The 25,723-nt window shown below is 43.6% G+C and overlaps 1 protein-coding gene across 3 annotated transcripts in view; it reads right to left on the bottom strand.

Moving 5' to 3' along the window:
* Positions 1–25,723, bottom strand: part of EEF2K (eukaryotic elongation factor 2 kinase) — a 142,856-nt gene that overhangs the window by 94,626 nt on the left and 22,507 nt on the right. For all 3 annotated transcript variants that reach the window (XM_073591041.1, XM_073591039.1, XM_073591042.1), the window contains exon 2: positions 3,677–3,990. In XM_073591041.1, coding sequence (XP_073447142.1) covers positions 3,677–3,910 — 234 coding nt within the window. In that variant the 5' untranslated portion in view covers positions 3,911–3,990. The remainder of the gene's footprint in view (positions 1–3,676; positions 3,991–25,723) is intronic.

A 25,723-nucleotide genomic window follows, 5' to 3' on the forward strand; every position in this document is an offset into this window, starting at 1 on the left:
AGTCATGAACAGAGACTGGTAGACAGTTATACAAAATGGCCACAATAAGTAATTTCTGCTAAATGGGGTAGAAGCAGCTTCAGAGGCCAAGGGTGTACTTACTTTTTCCACAGTACACCATCACATCTACTGCTATTGTTATGCCCTGCACACACAGTCGGATTTTCCGACGGAAAAAGTGCGATCGGATTGTGTTGTTGGAAATTCCGATCGTGTGTGGGCTCCATCGGACTTTTTCCGTCGGAATTTCCGACACACAAAGTTTGAGAGCAGGAGATAAAATTTTCTGACAAAAAAATCCGATCAGTTAAATTCCGATCGTGTGTACACAAATCCGACGCACAAAGTGCCACACATGCTCAGAATAAATTAAGAGACAAAAGCTTTTGGCTACTGCCCCGTTTATAGTCCCGACGTACGTGTTTTATGTCACCGCGTTCAGAACGATCGGATTTTCCGACAACTTTGTGCGACCGTGTGTATGCAAGACAAGTTTGAGCCAACATCCGTCGGAAAAAATCCATGGATTTTGTTGTCGGAATGTCCGATCGAGTGTACAGGGCATTAAAGAAATGATTACAAAGGCCCATTTTCCTTGTGTTTTATTGAAGGAGATCACCCTTATCTGTTTGCACTGTTTGAATCTAATGTTTGCTGTTCAAATATGATGAAAGAGTCAACAACTTCCATGGGGTGTACTTAAGCTTTCACGTGATTGTTTGCAGAGAATATCAGCAGCTGATGTTGATTGGTTGTTCACATGTACACATTGCAAAAGGCAATTTAGGATCTGTAAAAGGGGGTTAGTACAGCAGCGAGAAAAGAGTTAAAAAAACTGTGTTCAATTGGGTTTTTGCACAGTACTTTTGGAATTTATCTAACCTAGAATAAAATAATCTGTATACCATTACTGTATAATGCATGTTCATTTGGCATCTCCTGTTGGCTACAAGGGCAACAAACAGGAAATCAAAGCGTGTAGCTTATGTGCAATGGGGAAGTAGCAATTCATTGTTACAGCATTGTAGAACATAATCTTGGTTATTGCAGCCTAGTCAATGATGAGATTTTTATATCAATGTGGCTGTGAAGTACCGGGCTATTTGACATATTTAAAAGGGTTTATGTCGAACTTTGTTCTCCATGCACCGTCAACTTTTTAAATGTACCCCCACACTCAACCTTGCTAAAATGCTGAATAAAACTCTAAAAAGTTTAGATAATGGTCACTGTTCTCCTAGCTTCCATTATGTAAAAGGTGATGTCATCATCCAGCCAACAATATCCCAGGGAATGCACAGTACTCCAGCACAGTGCAGAATCATCTTCTCAGCAATATTTGGGCTACTAGGTGGAGATGATGTCACCCTCGCTTAGCTGCCACAGGTACAAATAATCTAATATTTTTCTCCACAGGTGTTTCAACAGGGGGGGGGGTTAAAAAGTGGATCTTGCTGATTAGGTGCAAGGTCTGCTTTCAAGTATAACGAAACATCTTTAGGCCCCTTTCACACTGGGGCAGTGGGTGCGTCGGCGGTAAAGCGTAGCTATGTTTAGCGGCGCTTTACCGTCAATTCCGCGGCGCTATTCGGCCGCTAGCGGGGTGCTTTTACCCCCCGAGCGGCCGAGAAAGCGTTAAAACCACCGCAAAGCGCTACTGCAGCAGTGCTATGCCGGCAGTATAGCCGCTCTGCCCCATTGATTTCAAATGGGCAGGATCGGTTAAGGAGCGGTGTATACACCGCTCCTTCACCGCTCCAAAGATGCTGCTAGCAGGACTTTTTTAGCATCCTGCCAGCGCACCGCTCCAGTGTGAAAGCCCTCGGGGCTTTCACATTGGAGAGACAGCAGCGGCTCTTTCAGGGCGCTTTGCAGGCATTATTTTTAGCGCTGTATCGCCTGCAAAGCTCCACAGTGTGAAAGGGGTCTTATTATGTAGTCTCTGATAGAACAGAGAAGAATTAGAACGTCTATCAGGGTTTTATCTGTGTCCCTGTTAGAGAGATTCACCCTCTGTATTTGTCATGTTTACCATTATCACCAAGAGTGAAAGTGAAAGAAAATTCTAAATTTTGGATTGTCCCCAGAACAGTAATAGAGGGAGAAAATCATCCAATGGGGACACTAGTTTTGGTGACAACCTGGGATTTTCCTCACTTTGGATAGATTTCCTCTGACTTCCTGCTTTGGCTAACAGACAGAATGTGAAGGGTAATCACCCCTATGGGACATAGATGCCAAAAAAAGCCTGATAGGCGTTATAACTAGGGTTGTCCCGATACCACTTTTTTAAGACCGAGTACAAGTACCGATACTTTTTTCAAGTACTCACCAATACCAATACTTTTTTTTAATGTGGCACTAATATGCAGTACTGATGGGCACTGATGAGGCATTGACTGTGTCAATAGTCTTTTATTTATTTTTTTTAAATTAAATATTTTTATTATTTTCTAATATATATCTATATATATATATATATATATATCTATCTATATATCTATATCTATATATATCTATATATATATATATTATTTATATAATAATTATTTAATTCCCCAGTCCCTTTCTCAGCAGCCTCAGCGGCACTGAACATGAATGGACAGGAGACAGCGGCTCCTCTCCATTCATAAACTGAAGCATGGTAACACAATTTACAATGCTCAGTTATGAATGGACAGTCAGTGATCACTGACTCTGTTCATTCAGAAAAGGAAGGAGTCGGGAAATGACACATTTACTGGCTCCTTCTTCCGCTCTCCATCCTGACAGATCTGGGACAGGGGGGCGGAGGAGGACGGGGGGGGACTGGAGGAGCACACGGAAGGGGAACCGGAGGAGCACACGGAGGGGGAACGGAGGAGGACGGGTACCGGATGAGAACACGGGGGGTGGGGGTGTAAAGGAGCACACGGAGGAGCACAGAGGGGAGCCGGAGGAGGATACAGGGGACACTCAGGGATGATCGGTGCGGTGGCGGGGGAACTTACAATCACTGATCTCTCTGTGTGGCTTTTATTAGAGCAGCTGAAAGCCACGGAGGGGAGAGGAGGAGAAGGGTCTGTCAGCCACACAGGGAGATCGGTGATTGTAACGTCCCCCGCCGCCGCACTGATCATCCCTGAGTGTGCAGGTATCGAACTAGGCATTAGGAGCATATAACGAGCATCTGCCTAGGCATCGGGAGCATTTGCCAAGTACTCCTGCAAATACTCGGTATCGGGACCGATACCAATACTAGTATCGGTATCAGGACAATCCTAGTTATAACCCTCCCTTACTTTATCCAAAATGAAAAAATAATTTGCCTTTAGTTCTATCTTAATTTACTATCCAGTACATATCTTCCTGCAAACTTTTCTAAATACATTTCAGTTGTTTTGTAGAGTTCTGCAGTGTTTTTATTCTTTTTTTCATGCCCTAATTAAGATCAACCTCTTTTGGGTTTGTATATGGTTCTTTCATTTCAGAAAACAGCATTAAGCTGTGTTACTTGAACATGAAACTGCACATAAAACACATGTAAATTGCACACAGAGGCAAATGCAGAATATGTAATGCATTAAGAATATTAAAAGAAATGTGTGGAAATGAAAACACCAAACTCATCTGAAGGTGGAAAATCACTTAAAAACACCCTTCTATCACTGCCACACATTTTAGTATTCTTACATACCCTGAAATTGAAGGAGTTTCTAGGAGATGAACTGGTTCCATAGTCGTTTGCCTTTGGCAGACTGCCAAAGAAGCGGGTCTTTTTCTTCTTAGAATCATGGGGTGATGATGAGTAGTCATCTGTGATGGGGCAGATGAAGTAATTGTCCTCCTCATCGCTGTCACCCTTACAATCCTTCAAAATGTGGCCATTATCCAGTCCCTCCATCCTAAAGATGAGATCTTCGTCTGCCATTGTGTCAGGGATGTAGGGAATATTTGTTGGATGACTGATTTAGCCAGAGTGCTGATGTAGATTTGCATTCAGGAAAAGGCCTGCAAGTAAATACACACTAATTAATATACATTAATACAAGCGAGAGGCATATCACATCAACACATAATGAAAAAAGCAATGGAGTGCTAGAATCAACTGCCATCAACTAGAAACCAGATTCAACAGTTTAGTGCACTTGAATGTTTCCTTATTGGTTAAAATGTTATATGGCAAACCACTGGTCACTAGAATCATGACATTAAAGAATCCCACAGAGCATATCTAAAAATGACAGCATAAATATTCACATTAATATCAAAGGAAAATGTTAAACTACATAACAGCTCCCTGCTAGGACAGGGTGAAGAAATTTTAATTCTAGCTCCAGTGTACAACCACAGCCATGTTAGCCCGAAAGGAGCTGAGTTCTATTGATGCAAGTGGAACTTATTTGGTTTATTCTGTTTAAGCTGTGCTACCGACAAGTATTGGAGTGGTACAGGAGGTGGACATACCAGTATAGAGTACTAAACTGCATATAAAAATATATATACTGTGGATGTTTATAATCTCCTAAGAAGAAAGGTTGCGATATCCATACCGTGCAATTACATTTATTAATATTCTAAACTATCTTGTACTTCCATACAGCTTAGCACAACTATGGAAGTAAAAGATACTTTGGAGTATTAAGAAATAAAATAATAAATATTTATTACATTTTTTATAATAATAAAAAAGTATGGATATCGTACCCCTGCTTCTTGATAGAAGATTTAAGGCGGATAAAGTGGCACCTGTTTGGTGTACATATCTTCATAGAAGAGTGGCGGGATAAATGCAATATATATTAGTTAGGTGTGCTGCCCCTTATAATAACCTTAAATAATTCTAAAATAATTCCAAAAGAATATAAACCAATGCTAATGAATTCATAAAAGTGATCAATAATTAATATAAAGAATGCAATTAATTAATATAAAAAATGCATTAAGCGATAAAATGCAAAACATAAAAAGATGAAAATAAATATTAAACCAAGTGAACACACAAAATGCTTACCAGAGCCAAATGCCTCCTAAGAACAGGCCATATACTCTTAATAACATCCAACTGGCACTTTGTGTCGAAACACGCCTGAATTGCAGGAGTTAATTTTCCCTGATCCAGCCACTAAATGACTCTGTATGTATATACACACCAATTGGTAAATTAGAACAAGAGCTATTTGAATATGTAAAAAGATTAAAATGCTTAATACACATTACCAGATAGAAAACTGCTTTATTAAAAGATTTTGCACTTACAAAGTCACAGAGATAAAGCTTCAAGTACAAAAGTCGCACGCCACTTGGACTCGTGGCCTTGCACAGTGACGTCACTGCCAAAGGCTCTGGCCCAACGTGTTTCGTCCAATAACATCTTTAGGGGAAAGCACTGTCACAACCAATCAAAGTAGCCAAGTGATCAGGCGCTCGCCTCTCCAAGGCCCTTGGGAATGTTAATGCTAGGAGGGGAAGGGGTTAAATACTTTAAGAAAAATTGGTAAAAGCTTTGCTGTGCACCTTGCTCTCATACAAGCTAAAGTCTGCAGCAACATAGCCGTAGAGATATAGTTGGAATATGGTCAGAGTCACCAATGTGATTATGTACAGGGGTCCCCTAGTTACAAACATCCGACTTACAAACGACTCCTACTTACAAACAGAGGGAGACAACAGGGAGAGGAAATCTACCCCTAAGAAGGAAAATTAATTCCTGTAAGAGTTATTATGGGAAAAAGGTGTCTCCACTGAAGCTTTATCACCAAGGTTTCCACAACAACCCAAAATTTTCAAAATCCAATTGTCATTGGGACAGAAAGTGAGGTGAAATCTTCTAAACAGGGACATAGACAGCAAAGTAAACATTACAGGGGTGTTAACCCTTCCCTATGCTTTTCAAAAAGCTTAAAAATAGTTTTTTTGGCTGGAGCTACACTTAAAAAATGTACCTGTTCTGACTTACAAACAGAACAAACCTACAGACCCTATCTTGTTTGTAACCCGGGAACTGCCTGTATTATAACAAAATAAGTTTGCCTTATCATGGTTACTTTCACCCCATGTTGTTGGGGAAGGGTAAATATTTATTTTTAACTTAAAGTGTAACTTTACTCAAACAGTGAAGTACCACACATTCTCTCTCCCTCCCCCCAGGCTTTTGTTTGAGGGGGGGGGGGGGTAATACTTTTTTTGTTAGCACACACTCCCAATTTCCAAATGTTCACAATCCTTGGTGAGGGTGATCTCACCTCATCCCGCCCACAGCTTCTTGGGACATGTCACATGACCCAGGAGGCTGCAGGAACACCCTCCCTGTGCCGTGCAATCTCCATGTGCCATTGGCAGCCAGCTGTGATTTCTGAGGGAGTCACAACCATCTCCCAAATCCAAGATGGTGGTTCCGGGGATGAGAATTGGCTGCAGAAAGACAGCGATGAACTCCAGTATTTGTAGATGCTGACTTTTAATTTGTAAAATACTGGGTGAAGTTCCTTTTTAAGTACTCCAATATTTATAAGGCTAGCTTTTTTTTTTTTATTCCCTATGAAATCTCTAAGAAGGATTGCTTTTTATCGCTGTTTCCCATGTGAAATAGGCTGCACTGGTTTTATTTTGCCTATGGGGAAAACTGTGCATCAGTAAATCACTCATTTTTCATCCTGTGTGTTCTTTATTACAAAATGACAGTTCACTTTCCACCATTCCCAAGGAAGTTGTAGATTTCCTCGCCTTACACACTAAATAGGAACAACTTCCCATTGAAATAACAAATGATCATAATAATAATAATAATAATAAAACAGGGGGCTCTACCTGCCCTTATTAGTCATGTCACTAATTAACATGTTAACTTTAAAGCAATCTTTAGATAAATAAAGAATGGTGACCAATACTGTTGGTTGACCCAGGGAAGTGTCACATTGTTAACAGACGTCTGGTCACAATCTAAGTGCTAAAGGATGATTTTATTTTGTATAAGCAGGTATGCTTGGATTGCCTGTGTGTGTATGCTTATGCTTCGGATGACAGGAGAGGAAGATCAGAAGATTACCGCCAATGTCAGCTCTAATAATAGCCATCAGCTGAAAATACCCAACATACTGTAGCTGATAACGTATTCCATCATATATGACCAGCTGAGATGTCTGTTGCCTGATCCAGCCAAAATAAGCTTTTGTTTGTATCCCTGTTGGTGTGATATTCATATCAACTGCTGTAATGAGAGATACTGAGGTAAGTCTCCCTAATATGTACAGAGAGGGTAATTAAAGGAGTAGCTTGGGCTATATAAAAAAAAAATAAATAAATAAATACTTATCTCCATGCTGCAGCATCGGTGTAATACTGCCCCAAGCCCGACAACTGAGTGATCACATAACCTCTGATCGCTCAGTTCTCGCTCCTCCAGTACTTAATGGGGCGCCGGGCACACGGATGAGAGCCAAAGTCAGCTGTCAATCAGGCAGCAGGGTGGATCCTGGCAATATGGTCAAGATCCTTCCACGGTCTGGAGCGGCTCTGTGACATCAGCTGACAGCAGGCTTTAGCACGTTATCAGCTGACTCTGGATCACAGAACAGCAAAAGTAAGTGAACTTCTGTGACCCAGAAGAGGTACAGCCAAAAGGACTTTCTCTAATGAACATATTTCTCTAAAGAACATCTCTAACCATTTCCTGCTCCATCCAAAATAAAACCTTCACCTCCATAATACCTAATCCAAATGCCTGGCCAGATCTGGTCAAGTAGGCATTTAGACCGAGTGCATCCAATTCTGACGATTTAGTGCGCCTGGGAGGCAAAGGTGTATTATCCTGCCCCGCTGTCTGCAGCCTGTCAAAATCTATGGCAGGCTTGTCTGTACGTGGATAAAGATGGTAAACCAAATACTGCCATATGAAAATCTTGTATATGAACAGAGAGGGTGCCCAACAAAATATAACAAGATTTGGGATGTGTGGTGTACATCTACCCTCACCATTTCCAGTAATTGGCTCAGACAAAGTATAACAAGTGTCAGAATTCGAACCTCTTAATGTTGATTTTTCATACCTAGGGAAATAACGGTGACTCATTCAAAGCTTTATATATCTCTATTATTTTCTGGTCCAAGCAAGCTGTATATACATTTTCAAATAACCTGATACATGTCGGTTCACATGTACTTTATCTGCTATGGTGACCATGTTGAGCATTTTGTCGAATTTGTTACTGTAATGCACATTCGTTAATAAAAAGTGTTAAAAAAAAAATCTATGGCAGGCTGAATGTCATAGAGAGTAGTGATCAATTTTAGTGCTGTATGCATTGAGATGTAGGTCTAGAGCACAGGTATTCTGCCTCCCGTGCATACATCCTGATGAATAGGGCCCTAAAAGGGAGTAACGAATCAGTATAGCGTTCAGCCCCATCCAGCTGTGGCATATTTCAGCCCGCCATAGACTTTGACAGGCTGCAGACAGCTGGGCTGGATGCTGTACCTGCGCCTTCTGAGTACATTAACTCCTTCAGATCTGCGCTATAGCCGAATGACGGCTACACCGTGGATCTGCTTTGCCGGGATGACTTCAATAGACGTCCTCCCCTTTGCAAGCTGGCTGCGTCCCCCTGCAGGGCGAGTGCTGAGCGTGCTGTGAACACAATAGCACCACGGGAGGGATTCCCCCATCAACCCTGACTGTGTTGATAGGAGAATCAAGCCATTTTCTTTCCTGCAACCCGTAGCTGCATGAAAGAAAATCGCACCATCTTTGGCCGTCTTTAGGCAGCAGAACCCAGTCTTGGTGAGCGAAGGAAACTGTCTGTATACAATGGTGTATGGCCAACTTATCAGTGTCAACAGAGCATAAAAGCAAACATGGAAACACTACAGTGGTTGCATGCTAAAGGTTCTATTTATAGAAGCTTTTCCTTTATAGCCCTTTCAGTTGTATAGATAAAGCCTTAACCACTTGCCGACCACACTATGACAGCTAAAATGCGGCCGGCCAGTTCTTATCATGCCCACCGTATGCCCGCTGCGGCGCGCTCTGTGATCACTGTGTCCACGGGGCACAGTTGATCACAGATCGGGGTAAAGAGACAATCAGCGGCTTTTTACCACGTAAACAAAACCCGGTTATCGTCATTCCTTTCCTCATGCTGACAGCATGAGGAGAGCCGATACCTGGCTTGTGTGAAACGGACATCTACACTGATAATCAGGGCAGTTCCAATAGTGCCCACCAGTGCTGCCAATCAGTGCCCACCAGTGCTGCCCATCAGTGCCTCCTCACCAGTGTCACCTATCAGTGCCCATCAGTGCCACCTTATCAGTGCAGCCTGTCAGTGCCCATCAGCGCACATCAGTGAAGGAGAAAAATCACCTGTTTGCTAAATTTTATTTGGGGCCCCATATCAACTGTATGGCTGAACTCGCATTGCTCAGAGATCACGTGATCGGCACCTGCGTTGCGGGTGCAAATCACATGTGATCTCTGAGACTGTGCTAGTGTGAACCCATGCTCAGTCTTACACCGTTGTACAGTCTCCTCTCCTGTACTTACTCAGATTTCATTGTACACTATGAGAGGGCAATTTACTAAGCCTGGAGCAGACAGAATCTGGAGCAGCTGTGCATGGCAGCCAATCAAATTTTATCTTTCATTTTCAAAGCCTAAACAAGCTTAAAGTGGGGTTCCACCCAAAAAAAAAAAAACTACATGAAAAATCCCCCCCAAAAAAAACGTACAAAAAAAATTTGGATATTTTTTTTTTTTTTACTCACCTCTAAATGCCTGTTGCTAGGGGGTCCCTCGTAGTCTGCCTCTTCCAGTGCCTGGGCTGGTGACATCACTTCCCCCTCGGCACAGAAAGGGCTCCGCTCTGCTCCCTCCCTCCTGTCAATCATCTGGGACCCATTACAGGTCCCAGGTAACTGAGCGGCCAATCACGGCGCTCGGCGCCGCTCGCGCATGCGCAGTGGGTGCCAGGCTGAGAAGCCACAGCCCGGAGCCCACAGTTGCAATGCCGGCGCCGCCGAACGGAGGGGGAGACGAGCGGGGCTTCGATCCCCCGCATCGCTGGACCCAGGGACAGGTAAGTGTCCAATTAAAAGTCAGCAGCTGCAGTATTTGTAGCTGCTGACTTTTAATTTTTTTTAAGCTAGAAGCTGGTTGCACTGCACAGCTGCTCCAGATTATGTTTGCTCCACTTTTAGTAAACTCCTGAGAGTTTCTGACAATGGGGTAGATTAACTAAAACTGGTGCACTCAGAATGTGGTGAAGTTGTGCATGGTAGCCAATCAGAGTCTTTGGCAATAAAACCTGGAAGCTGGTTTTAATGAAAAAATGAAAAAAAGCTGCATCAAGTCACATAGAGCCCACCTCAAATTCTGGCTGTAAGACATCCAGCATCATGTAGCACTTTCCTCCTTAGCCTTAGACCCCATACACACTATTAGATTTTCTGCAGATTTACCAAAACCATGTAGTGCAAGGGTCTGCCTGATTGCATGCAAACTGAAACTTTTATGCCCCATACACACGATCCGATTTTCTGACAACAAAACCGTGGATTTTTTTCCGAAGGATGTTGGCTCAAACTTGTCTTGCATACACACAGTCACACAAATGTTGTTGGAAATTCCGAACGTCAAGAATGCGGTGACGTACAACGCGTATGACGGGACTATAAAAAGGAAGTTCAATAGTCAGTGAACCACTCGTACTTGATTCCGAGCATGCGTGGAATTTTGTGCGTCGGACTTGTGTACACAAGCTCGGAATTTCCAACAACAAGTTTTGTTATAGGAAAATTTGAGAACCTGCTCTCAAACATTTGTGTGCGGAAATTCCGACAGCAAATGTTCGATGGAGCATACACACGGTCGGACTTTCTGACAATCAGCTCACATCGAACATTTCCCGTCAGAAATTCCGATCATGTGTACACGGCATAAAGGTTTGACCTCATATTATATGGTCTTGGTCTGTAGACAAAAATATGCAGAAAATCTAATCGTGTGTATGGGGCCTAAGACCCTCTGTGTAATCCCAGTCAGTCCACCCCCCCCCCCCCCGTTAGAAACACCTCCCTAGGGAACACTTAACCCCTTGATCGCCCCCTAGTGTTAACACCTTCCCTGCCAATGTCATTTATACAGTGATCAGTGGCTATTTTTAGCTCTGATCACTGTAATAATGTCACTGGTCCCAAAAAAGTGTCAAACGTGTCCGATCTGACCACCTCGATGTCACAGTCCCGCTAAAAATCGCTAATCACCGCCATTACTAGTAAAAAAAAAAAAGTAATAATAGAGATGCCATAAATCTATCCCCTATTTTGTAGACGCTATAATTTTTGCGCAAACCAATCAATATACGATTATTGTGATTTTTTTTTTTTTTTTTTACCAAAAATATGTAGAAGAATACATATTGGCCTAAACTGATGAAGACTTTTTTTTTTTTTGGATATTTATTATAGCAAAAAGTAAAAAAAAATTTTTTTTTCTAAATTGTCAGTCTTTTTTTGTTTATAGTGCAAAATATAAAAACCGCAGAGGTGATCAAATACCACCAAAAGAAAGCTCTATTTTTAGGGAAAAAAAGAACCTTTTGTTTGGGTACAGCGTCGCACGTCCAAGCAATTGTCAGTTAAAGGGACGCAGTGCCATTTCGCAAAAAATGGCATGGTCATTAAGGGGGTAAATCCTTCCAGGTGCTGAAGTGGTTAAGCTTCAGTTTAAAAGTGTATATATTATTTTTTTTCAGTTTTGGTTGGAGTAAAGAATGAATAGAACCCCTGCAAAGTTTTCATTATAGCTGCAGTGATGTAGGGAAATGTTGCCTTTATCAGCATAGAACAGAAGAGTCTTTGTTCAGTTTTAATCCTTACTTACATGTCACAATAGCATCTTTATAGCAGAGATCCGCTGCAGCTACAAACCCTCCGCTTGCTTTCTCTGTGGATTTGTAGTTTGCTACAGAGTTGCTGATGTAACCGTCTACATTACGTCTCTGGTCAGCTGCAAATCTTATTTGCTCCATGATCATCAGCAGATATATTGTATAACATGAGCCGCTCCTGAATCCTGTAGCCAATGTCAAATGTTGAATAAAAGTTTATTGGTCACCCGCTGAGATACAATTTACTTGGAGGCTCTAAGGGCTTGTTTACGTCACTATCCCTGAGTTCAGCATGAGTGTTTGCAATGCTTTTTTAGACTCAGGTTTTTTTGGGGATCTACATACATTTGTGGTGCGTTCACATGTGTTGTGGTGCAAAAAATGCAGCATGCTGTACTTATTTCAAACACAAGTCAAAGCACTGCAATGGTGTAAACTAGGCTCTTTGAAATATATACATTTTTCTTGGCTATGTATAGGATCGCAGGCCGCAAAACCCCTCCTCCCTCCAGCTTACACCAACTAAAACACTGAGAACAAACATATGGCTTGAATAATGGCCGCGGCACGTTTGATGGTAATAATATACAAACATTTTATTCTTCAATTATCTTAACCACACATTGAATAATGAGTCAATTTTCAGGAAAAAACCTGCTCAGTCGTAGGACTCGAGCAAATATCAAAACTTCAAATGTTGTCCCCCCTTGATCCAAGGGTGACACACCACAAAAAGTGCCTGCAACATGGAGGGCGGCGGGGGATCAGTGCCCAGTGTACAAACAGCAGCAAGAGGTCCAGGTATGTGCAGCCTTATATACCCGGCCAGGTGTGTTCTAGAATCTTCCGCAGGTCACATGTTTTACCTGGACCATTCAAGTAACACCTGTACAGGTAACTTTAAAGAGACAGTACCATATATTACAGCAAGCAGTAATATGTAGATTTATTTAAACAAACAGGCAGGGGTTGAGCAGCGGCCGCGAACCCATGCACGTGGGCACATATTGCGCCCCCTTAGGTCATTCGTACTGCATTTAAAACATGGCCTGCACCATTTATTTTGACATCGGGACTGGAATGTTGTTACTGGAGTCTGTGTAAGCCCACAAATTTTGGTGTCCTTATTAACATCCCTCTATTATATTTAAAAAAAAAAAAAATAATAATATATATATATATATATATATATATATATATATTTTTTTTTTTTTTTAACTACATTTTTTTTTTAATACCCTAAAAGGGAAAAAAATACTGCACTTGGAAGTAAAAAAAAGTATAAATAAAGATGCTAGCACTGAGAATCCAGACACAAAAACTCAAATATAAATGTGCAAATGAAGTGCAGCGCTAAAACCGTGTTGTCTATGACGGTGACATCATCAGGCTACTTGGATTGGTTGGTTGGATATGTGGCCGGAGTGGAGCCCATAGGAATGCCATTTGTCTTGCTTGGATTACACTACTACACTATGAGAGTGGTATTTTGGTTTGATCTTAGAGCATTGTTGGGGGTACATGGACACAAAGCAGTCGGAGGGAGACATTAATCTCCTGTGTGCTATTTAACTACCTGTAGTGCTATTTAACTACCGCCTGGTAAGAAGCTCAACACCGTGGGGATTATTTACTAAAGGCAAATCCACTTTGCACTGCAAGTGCACTTGAAAGTGCGGTCCCTGTAGATCTGAGGGGGACATGCAAGGAAAATAAAAAACAGCATTTTAGCTTGCACATGATTGGATGATAAAATCAGCAGAGCCTCCCCTCATTTCAGATCTTCCCCTTAGATCTACCGTGACAGCACTTCCAAGTGTACTTGTAGTGCGAAGTGGATTTGCCTTTAGTAAATAACCCCAGTGGGGTTCGGGGAGCACTGCACTCCATCTGTTTTGCTGTTCAACACCACGGTTTCTGCACACAGGTGTCTCTCATCACTGATTAAGATGGAAAATACATACATTTTTTTATGTTTTTACGTTGAACTTTATTGGTGGACTTATTAATTCATTCTTTTCTCTTTTTCATATCACTTGTTATCATTGGCACATTTTGTTTGGTATTTAAATTCTCATGTTTGCTTTTATTCACTGTGGTTTTAGCGCTGATTATAACCAAGCCTCCTCTGTGCCTCTGACCTCTGCCATCTATAGGGCTCATACATATAGATGTTCGCAGGCTCAAATGTCCTCTAGCATAAACTTTCCAGCATTTTTCTGTTACTGGGAAGCCGAAGGTGGCGCATACATCGAGCCACAGCAGTGAATGGCTGAATGGCTTGTGCAAACATAGATGCTCTTTTACACCTGTGCTTACCTGCGCATGAACATATGGGCTTCCCAGGTACATGAAAAAACTTTACATTTTATGCTAGCGGACATTTGCATGTGAAAACAGTCAAGCAAATGTTGCCACAGGCTTGTGACTAATGGTAAATCCAACCCTCTATGCCAGTGATAGCGAACCTTGGCACCCCAGAGGTTTTGGAACTACGTTTTCCATGATGCTCATGTACTCTGCAGTGTAGTTGAGCATCATAGGAAATGTAGTTCAAAACATCTGGGGTGCCAAGATTCTCCATCCCTGCTCTATGCCATCTTACAGAATCTATTCATCAAGGTGGCTGTAAGATCTTTAGTGCTCCCTCGGTCATATCACACCAAAGGTGTACTGCCAGTCTTTAAAGAGAATGTGGATTCACTTGACAAACTCCCCAACTCCATTCAGAGGAAGATTTCATTGATTACATTTCCCTCAAGTGATGACCCACCAAGAATGAAAGTAAATTCCTTGACTAAAGAAAACCCCTAAGGCCTGGTCCACACCTTTGTGTTTTATGTGCATTTTGAAATGCACAAGAAGTCATGTCATTAACATCCAATCCAATGAGGCCATTCACATCTTGGAGAAAAAAAAAATAAAAATTGTATTGCAATTCAACACAAATAATGAAAATATATGAAAATGGACTACAACACGTTAACAAATGAACAAAAGCATGTGCAAAAGCGGACACGGATATATGTGAACCTGGCCGCTGGCAGCAAACAGTGTAGTTTTTGGGTGTTTTTTTTGTCTATGAAACACCCAAAGCCTGCCTTATACATCTGCAGCTGATAGGCACAGTACCAATGGGCAGAATTGCAGCGCGTCATAAAAAAAAGTGCTGCAACGTTGGGCAATCTTTCAACTTCCCAACCCAAAAGCCCTCACACACATAGTTGCCAACAGTCCCGAATTTTCTGGGACAATCCCGATTTTGGGACCCTCGTCCCAATCGGAGGCTGTCCCGAATCAGGATTTGCCCAGGGAAATTCGGGAATGTTTGCATTTTACATTTTTATGACAACAAGCTTCACGCTCCCCCTTGTGTTCAGTAGAGAGGAAGGGGGCTCGATCCGTGCAGCCAATGAATCGGCTTCTCCTCTCGCACGGATCGGCCCCTCCCCTCTCCATTGAACATACACGGCGCCGGCTGCCGCTGTAATGGACAGTCACATGTGCTGGGGCTTGGGGGGCGTTATGGGAGGGGGGTCTGCACTGCCTGGGGGGGCGTTATGGGAGGGGGGGTCTGCACTGATGGGGGGTCTGCATTGATGGAGGGGGGTCTGCACTGAGGGGGGTTTGCATTGATGGAGGGGGGTCTGCACTGATGGGGGTCTGCATTGATGGAGGGTGGTCTGCACTGATGGGGGGTCTGCATTGATGGAGGGGGGTCTGCACTGAGGGGGTCTCCACTGATGGGGGGTCTGCACTGATGGAGGGGGGTCTGCACTGAGGGGGTCTGCATTGATGGAGGGGGGTCTGCACTGATCGGGGTCTGCTGAGGGCTTCTGCACTGATGGAGGGGGGTCTGCACTGATGGGGGGGTCTGCATTGATGGAGGGGGGTCTGCACTGAGGTGGTCTGCACTGATGGAGGGGGTCTGCACTGAGGGTGTCTGCATTGATGGAGGGGGGTCTGCACTGAGGGTGTCTGCACTGATGGAGGGGGGTCTGCACTGATGGAGGGGGGTCTGCACTGATGGGGGGGGTCTGCACTGATGGAGGGGAGTCTGCACTGAGGGGGTCTATACTGACTCTGCTGGGGGCACCTGATGCGAGGACAGACTCTGCTGGGGGCACCTGATGCAAGGACGGACTCTGCTGGGGACCCCTGATGCAAGGACGGACTCTGCTGGGGACCCCTGATGCAAGGACGGACTCTGCTGGGGACCCCTGATGCAAGGACGGACTCTGCTGGGGACCCCTGATGCAAGGACGGACTCTGCTGGGGACCCCTGATGCAAGGACGGACTCTGCTGGGGACCCCTGATGCAAGGACGGACACTGCTGGGGACCCCTGATGCAAGGACGGACACTGCTGGGGACCCCTGATGCAAGGACGGACTCTGCTGGGGGCACCTGATGCAAGGACGGACTCTGCTGGGGACCCCTGATGCAAGGACGGACTCTGCTAGGGGCACCTGATGCAAGGACAGAATCTGCTAGGGGCACCTGATGCAAGGACGGACTCTGCTAGGGGCACCTGATGCAAGGACGGACTCTGCTTGTGGCACCTGATGCAAGGATGGACTCTGCTTGTGGCACCTGATGCAAGGATGGACTCTGCTGGTGGCAGGTGACGTGGCTAGTGACACGCTCAGGGATCCCACTGATTCGGCATTATGGTGAGTTGAATGAATTAATTTTATATTACAATGTAATAATAGAAATAATGCGCTTCAATCATCCTGACACCATAACAATCATGGTGCCGGGATGATTGAAGCGTTAACACCAGGTGTTTGGAGTATCTTTATCTGCTGATTGTTAAACTTTCTAGAATACACATATTTCTATTGTTGTGTAGGATCTGGGGCTGCTGTCCCGTCATTCCTCTCTCCCCCTTTCCCTCTCCATCCCTCATTCATCTCAGACTCTAACCACACCCCCTTTGATCCACGGCCATTTAAGCCACGCCCATTATTTCACGTAAACCACGCCCATTTTTTGCCGCAACGCGCTTCAGTTTTATTTTTTGGGAAGCCACGCCTACAAACGAATGCCCCACCCCCTAATTATTGTACGGCTCCGCCTTCAGCCAAAAAAGTGTCCCACATATTGTTTTTGCAATGTTGGCAACTATGCACACATGTTCAAATAATTGCATATGCTTACATACATTTTCAAAGCATTAGTAAGTGTTGAATATGGAGAGAAGCTCTAAATGCAAAACAGCTGCAGACATGGTATATAAGCTTCAGGATATTCAGGTACTAACAGACAGACAAGTGTACAGGTATGATTCAACTGCAAATAGAAAGTTCCTTCCAGCCGTGCCAACCAATTATTTACTCACAAAAGGGTCAGCCAGGGCAAGCCTGGAGAGGGCAGGGAGTGCCCATAGAAATATGAATGTTCTGCCCTGACAGTAAGCAGCTGGATCAGGTGTTAAATCAACTAATGTGTTTGGGCGGTGTTACTGTGATCAGTCTGTAAACTTTCCTAATGCAATTTAGTTAGCAGAAATTGCAGCTTTCCTGGAGTCACCGCACAGTCATAATCACAAGGGTCGGGCAAGGTTTAATGTATTAAGCTTTGGGCAAATTCCCTCTCCAATAATGTTTCTAAACACTGCACCCAAACGGAGTCAATTTAATGTATGACATAGGGGGTGGGGGTTATTTACTAAAGGCAAATCCACTTTGCACAGTGCACTTGAAAGTGCAGTCCCTGTAGATCCGAGGGGGACATGCAAGGAAAATAAAAAACAGCATTTTAGCTTGCACATGATTGGATAATAAAATCAGCAGAGCTTCCCCTCATTTCAGATCTTCCCCTCAGATTTACAGCGAGTGCAATTTCAAGTGCAGTTTGCACTTGCAGTGCAAAGTGGATTTGCCTTTCGTAAATAACCCCCAAAGTTTCCGTCTTTTTTTCATAAAGCTAACTGTCTGAAAAAGAAATAAGTTTTATTTTATATGCATTGCTTTTTGATTAAAGAGACACTGGTTAAAAAAAATGCAAATGCAAACTGGTCGTTGGTTGTCGGGGTCTGCAGGCGGGGGACTTATCAGAATCTGGGCACCCCCTTTAATAAGTGGGCCTCCAGATCCCGGCCCCCCCCCACCCTATGTGAATGAGTATGGGGTACATCGTACCCCTACCCATTCACCTGGGGAAAAAAGTGTCAATAAAAAAAAAAAAAAAAAAAAAAGCACACACTACACAGGTTTTTAACATAATTTATTAGGCAGCTCCGGGCTCTTTTCCGACTTCTCCGCCGCGCTCTCTGGCCTCTTCTGCCGGGCTCCTCCACTATCTTCTGCTCTTTTGTCCACTCTTTTGCTAGCTCTTGCGCAGTCTTTTCCGTTGTCTTCTTCCCTCTTCTCTTCTTCCGATGTTGACTTGACACACTCACCCGCTGTAATGCCGTGTGTGTGGTGCGCAACGACTTATATAGGCATGGGGCGGGGTCATCGGGTGATTTCATCCGGTGACCCCGCCCCTTATGACGTCACAGTCCGCTCATACCCCAGGACTGTGACGTCATAAGGGGCAGGGTCACCGGCGATGACCCCGCCCCATGCCTATATAAGTCATTGTGCACTGCGCACACGGCATTACAGCGGGAGGGAGCAGCAGTCAACATCTGAAGAAGTGAAGAGGGAAGAAGACAACGGAAAAGACCGGGCAAGAGCTAGCAAAAGAGTGGACAAAAAAGCAGAAGATAGCAGAGGAGCCTGGCAGAAGACACCGGACAGCGGGAGAACAGGCCGAAGAACGTGGAGATGAAGCTGGAGAGAGCGGAGAAGTCGGAAAAGACCCGCAAAGACGGAAGAGACCCCCGGAGCTGCCTAATAAATTACTTTAAAAACCTGTGTAGTGTGTTTTTTTTATTAACATTTTTTTCCCCAGGTAAATGGGTAGGGGTACGATGTACCCCATACTCATTCACATAGGCTGGGGGGGACGGGATCTGGGGGGCCCCCAGATTCCGATAAGCCCCCCGCCCGCAGACCCCGACAACCAACGGACAGGGTTGTCGGGAAGAGGCCCTTGTCCTCATCAACATGGGGACAAGGTGCTTTGCACCAACCCCCCCATGTTGAGGGCATGTGGCTTGGTATGGTCGGGGGGGGCACTTGCTCGCCCCCACTTTCCTGACCTGCCGTGCTGCATGCTCGGATAAGGGTCTGGTATGGATCTTGGGGGGACCCCCACGCCATTTTTCTTTTGGTGGGGGGGAACTTCCCCTTAAATTCCATACCAGACTGAAGGGTCTGGTATCGTCTTGGGGGGGGACCTCGCGCAAATTTTTTTTTTTAATTTTCGCTGGGTTCCAACTTCAAGATTCTCAGCACAAAAGTCACACCGCAGGTTGGATCCTCTTGATCCGACTTCTGGTGTGACCTCTATTCAAATCGATGGGCTCCCATAGGAAACACGGCTGAAAGCCAGCGCGGAGTAACGTGCATTAAATTCAATGCAAAACGCGGATAAAATTGCGTTTTTAACGCCGTTTTTTTTCCTGCCGTCTGTACTGGCTTTACAGCCCGTTTTTTTAAAATGTCTGTGAGCATGTAGCCTAAGAATTGTTTTGCCCCTTTAAGAACACTTCTAAACGTGGCTTACCGTGGTTACAAGCATTTGGCGTTTGAAATGCCAGTAAAATACAGTCCTGAACGCTTTCAAAAAAATGCCTGTAACCTCAACTGCCCCTAAACTATGATGAACTACTGAGTGTACATGTACACATAAGATAACAGAGGAGAATTCAGGGCCTGCTGAAAAAAAAAAAAGCCCAACTCCTCCTAAACAGTTTGGTTTCAGTTTAGCAGCTGTAGTGTACACGAGGCTTCAAAATACCCCTGTGAGCAGTACCTTACTCAAGTATGCCACATTTTTTACATTAAACGAATTAATTCAGAAATACCGGTAGTAACATTTTTTATCACAAATTTAAATGGGACAATATTGCGTAATGAAGATTACAGCATGTCTCCCCCACCTGTGTGTATGCGCCCATGGTTATCTGGTGATCTTACAGCAAGTATTTATTTTTTTATACACACTGCTCAGCAATCTGAAGATGCACTTGGTAACAATACATTTCAGTATTACTGCCAAGAATCTGCAGGCCTTTATGGACTGAGTTAGTTTTGGCAGTACTATTAGCAAAAACTGACACTGAGCTGAAACCGCTCTCCTGTAACACAAAGCAAAAAGAACTGACACTATGCCAGGTGCAATAACCCCTTAGTATGCAATCTGTTTTTCTTTTTCCTTACTAGACTATAATCATTTGAATTCTAAATAGTTGCTTTGAATCACTGCACTCTGTACATCATCGTTGCTTTCTACATCTTGCCAAATAAGTCATATATACACTATATTGTCAAAAGTATTGTGACGCCTGCCTTTACATGCACATGAACTTTAATGGCATCCCAGTCTGTCCGGTGGGTTCAATATTGAGTTGGCCCACCCTTTGCAGCTTTTACAGCTTCAACTCTTCTGGGAAGGCCGTCCACAAGGTTTAGGAGTGTCTATGGGATTGTTTGATCAGGAGATCGTAGGCCACACCCACATCCGAATACCTTACCTAAATAAACAATTAACACACAAAACATCCGTCTTGGCAAAAAAATTGGCTGCGGCACCTTTATTGGTTTAAACAATGTATTATCCATAACTCTTTTATTATTATCATATAACATCATAAATTCAACAAAACAGTTTTATTTCTGCTCAATTTTTAGAACTGGAGCAGCAATCCACATATTTAAATATAAATAACAGTCCCCCCTAGAAATCCAGGGTGACCCAACCACATAAACATGCTCGCGACTGGGGCGGGAGGGAGCGAGCTCCTATCTTCCTTCTCTGGCCACGGGAAAAAGAGGGAAAACCCCTCTCCTGGTACCCTTATATAAACTATCCCTGCTATTCCAGAACATTCCCAGGGTTCTGATTGGATCATCCTGAAATCCCTTGCTTTTTTTCTCCTTAAAGGGGCAGCATCCTTAACTACAAATACCCCTATAGCTATAAATGTATTTAAATTAACCCGGGGTGGGGAGGCCACAATCTCAGGAAAGTGGGCCCATATTGTGCCCCCTTTATTCATTCTTCCAGAAGCACATATGTGAGGTCAGGCACTGATGTTGGAAGAGAAGGCCTGGCTCGCATTCTCTGCTCTAATTCATCCCAAAGGTGTTCTATCGGGTTGAGGTCAGGACTCTGTGCAGGCCAGTCAAGTTCCTCCATCCCAAACATGGTCATCTATATCTTTATGGACCTTGCTTTGTGCTCAGTCATGTTGGAACAGGAAGGGGCCATCCCCAAACTGTTCCCACAATGTTGGAAGCGTGAAATTCCCCAAAATGTCTTGGTATGCTGACACCTTAAAAGTTCCCTTCAGTGGAACTAAGGGGCCAAACCCAACCCCTGAAAAACAACCCCCCACCATAATACCCCCTCCACCAAATGACTTGGATCAGTGCACAAAGCAAGGTCCATAAATACATGAATGAGGGAGTTTGGGGTGAAGGAACTTGACTGACCTCAACCCGATAGAACACCTTTGGGATGAATTAGAGCAGAGACTGCGATCCAGGCTTTCTCGTCCAACATCAGTGCCTGACCTCACAAATGCGCTTCTGGACAAATGGTCAAACATTCCAATAGACACACTCCTAAACCTTGTGGACAGCCTTCCCAGAAGAGTTGAAGCTGCTATAGCTGCACAGGGTGGGCCAACTCAATATTGAACCCTATGGACTAAGACTGGGATGCCATTAAAGTTCATGTGCATGTAAAGGCAGTCTGGCAATACTTTTGACAAAATAGTATAGTAGATTTGACAATAAAGTGTATCTCATACAGCTGAAAGCGGAATTAAACCACCAAGCCAAACAAAAAAGTTTGGGGCCCCCAGGGAGCTTTTTGCCATAATGTACTAGTATGCACAGCCATTTACACAAGCAGCATCTTTGCAGCATTGTAGGAGCGGTGTATACACCGCTCCTAAAGTGCCCTTTTAGGGTTTTAACCCTTTTTTGGGGGCTAGCGGGGGTCAAAAGCGCCCTGCTAGCGGCCGAACAGCGCCGCTAAAACAACGGTAAAGCTCCGCTAAAAATAGCAGCGCTATACACCCGACACCTGGGAGAAGAAATCCATAGACACAAGTATACACATTTGCCAATGCAAACAGCATATGCCCAGCAAAATTCTTTGTTAGAAAATTGCATGGTTGCATTACACAACAGCTAAATAGTAATGCCCCGTACACACGATCGCACATTCTGACAACAAAATCCATGTTTTTTTTTCCGACGGATGTTGGCTCAAACTTGTCTTGCATACACACGGTCACACAAATCTTGCCGGAAATTTCGAACATCAACAACGCGGTGACGTACAACACGCACGACGGCCCGAGAAAAATGAAGTTCAATAGCCAGTGCGGCTATTCTGCTTGATTCCGAGCATGCGTGGAACTTTGTGCATTCGAATTGTGTACACACGATCGGAATTTACGAGAACGGATTTTGTTGTCGGAAAATTTGAGATCCAGATTTCAAATTTTGTGTGTCGGAAATTACGATGGAAAATGTCTGATGGAGCCTACACACAGTCGGGATTTCCGACAACAAGCTCCCATCGAACATTTCCCGTCGGAAAATCCGATTGTGTGTACGCGGCATTACAGTGAAGGAAAAAAGTATTTGATCCCCTGCTGATTTTGTACGTTTGCCCACTGACAAATAAATGATCAGTCTCTAATTTTAATGGTAGGTTTATTTTAACAGTGAGAGACAGAATAACAACAAAAAAGTTATAAATTGATTTGCATTTTAACGAGTGAAATAAGTATTTGATCCCCTATCAATCAGCAAGATTTCTTCTCCCAGGTGTCTTCTATACAGGTAACAAGCTGAGATTAGGAGCACTCTCTTAAGAGCCCATTCACACAGGGGCAACACGACTTCCAGCACGACTTTGGGAGGCAACTTGGACACGACTTGAGTATGAATCACAGCACAACTTGGGGCAACTTACAACACAACTTGAAGTCGCCTCCAGGACAGGGAACTTTACAAGTGGCCAATCAGAGCTTATCAGCTGTGTGTGAGAAGGAGGGGGCTGGCTGTTTAGTGGAGGAAATTACTTTCTGTTTCTTTTCTGCTTCCTGTAAAGTTGCCTCAGTATGAACAGTGATCAGACTTGGAGGCAACTTCCATTGAAATCAATGGGTACAAGTTGCCTTCAAGTCGGATTGAAGTAGTACAGGAACCTTTTCTGAAGTCGGAGCGACTGCAGTAGTGTGCATTAAGACAGATCCATTCACTTACATTGATTTTTTCGTGTAGCGCGACTTGAGGCGACTAGGGGCAACTTGGGGCGACTTGAAGTCGGATCCAAAGTTGCCCCTGTGTGAATGGACATTAAAAGGGAGTGCTCCTAATCTCAGCTTGTTACCTGTATAAAAGACACCTGTCCACAGAAACAATCAATCAGATTCCATTCCCTCCACCATGGCCAAGACCAAAGCGCTGTTCAAGGATGTCACGGACAAGATTCTAGACCTACACAGGGCTGGAATGGGTTACAAGACCATCGCTAAGCGGCTTGGTGAGAGGGTGACAACAGTTGGTTTGATTATTTGCAAATGGAAGAAACACAAAATAACTGTCAATCTCCCTCAGTCTGGGACTCCATGCAAGATCTCACCTTGTGGAGTTTCAATGATCTGGAGAACGGTGAGGAATCAGCCCAAAACTACATAGGAGAATCTTGTCAATGATCTCAAGGCAGCTGGGACCATATTTACAGAGAAAACAATTGGTAACACACTACACCATGAAGGACTGAAACTGCAGCACCCGCCTGTCTGAAGTTTGCTAATGAACATCTGAATGATTCAGAGGAGAACTGGGTGAAAGTGTTGTGGTCAGATGAGACCAAAATCGAGCTCTTTAGCATCAACTCAACTCACCATGTTTGGGGAGGAGGAATGCTGCTGATGACCACAAAAACACCATACCCACCATCAAACATGGAGGTGGAAACATTATGCTTTGGGGGTGTTTTTCTGCTAAGGGGACAGCACAACTTCATCGCATCAAAGGGACGATGGACGGGGCCATGTACTGTTAAATCTTGGGTGAGAACCTCATTCCCTCAGTCAGGGCACTGAAAATGGGTCATGGACGGGTATTCCAGCATGACAATGACCCAAAACACACGGCCAAAGCAACAATGGAGTGGCTCAAGCAGAAGCACATTAAGGTCCTGGAGTGGCCTAGCCAGTCCCCAGACCTTAATCTCATAGAAAATATGTGGAGGGAGCTGAAGGTTCGAGTTACCAAATGTCAGCCTTAAAACCATGACTTGGAGAGGATCTGCAAAGATGAGTAGGACAAAATCCCTCCTGAGATGTGTGCAAACCAGGTGGCCAACTACAAGAAACGTCCGACTGATTGCCAACAAGGGTTTTGCCACCAAGTACTAAGTCATGTTTTGCAAAGGGGTCAAATACTTATTTCACTCAATAAAATGCAAATCAATTTATAACTTTTTTGAAATGCGTTTTTCTGGATTTTTTTTTGTTATTCTGTCTCATACTGTTAAAATGAACCTACCATTAAAATTATAGACTGATCATTTCTTTGTCAGTACGCAAACATACAAAATCAACAGGGGATCAAATACTTTTTTCCCCTCACTGTAATAACCATTGGACACATTTGTTTCTGTTCATAAATATAATACAAAAATAACAATGGAGCCAAACTGTAAGATTTAGAGATTTCTGCTCTTCTTTCCCCACTGCACATCAATGTAGAAGCATTTCAACAGCGATTTTAAATGGCTTTCAGTGAACAACATCTGTTTAACCACCACCACGCCCGCCGCAGTTTTACGTTGGCTGTTTGAAGGAGGATATTGTTATTTTTTTCGCTTTTTTCTATTACAAGCGATGTTTACATTCCTTGTAATAGGAATAAAAGTGACAATTTTTTTCTAAAGCTGTGTAAAAATAAAAGATAAAATAAATAAGAAAAAAAAAATTAAACATGGCCTGTCCCGACGAGCTCGCGTGCAGAAGCGAACGCATACGTGAGTAGCGCCCGCATATGAAAACGGTGTTCAAACCACACATGTGAGGTATCGCCGCGATCGGTAGAGCAAGAGCAATAATTCTAGCCCTAGACCTGCTCTGTAACTTAAAACATGTAACATGTAGAATTTTTTAAACATTGCCTATGGAGATTTTTAGGCGTAAAAGTGTGTCACCATTCCACGAGCGGGCACAGTTTTGAAGCGTGACATGTTGGGTATCAATTTACTCGGCGTAACATTATCTTTCACCATATAAAAAAAAAATTGGGCTAACTTTACTGCTGTCTTATTTTTTAATTCAAAAAAGTGTATTTTTTTCCCAAAAAAAGTGTGCTTGTAAGACCGCTGCGCAAATACGGTGTGACAGAAAGTATTGCAACGACCGCCATTTTATTCTCTAGGGTGTTAGAAAAAAAATGTATAATGTTTGGGGGTTCTAAGTAATTTTCTAGCAAAAAAACAAAACAAAACTGTTTTTAACTTTGTAAACAACAAATCTCAGAAAGAGGCTCGGCCCTTAAGTGGTTAATGTTGCCCTGAGGCTACTAGCATTGTTTGCTAGTATGCAATGCATGAAATGGTTCCTGTGGCTGCAAGTATGTCACTGCAGCCAAATACATTAACAGAAAAGAAGCATTACATAACAACTTTCCAACTCTACACACACCAAGGGCTCATATACCAAAGAATTACATTTTACATTGGCCTGTATTCATGTGAAACAGGCTTTCAGTCACAGCAGATTAT

Source organism: Aquarana catesbeiana, linkage group LG06 (assembly GCF_042186555.1).
Source record: "Aquarana catesbeiana isolate 2022-GZ linkage group LG06, ASM4218655v1, whole genome shotgun sequence".
Taxonomy (NCBI): Eukaryota; Metazoa; Chordata; class Amphibia; order Anura; family Ranidae; genus Aquarana; species Aquarana catesbeiana.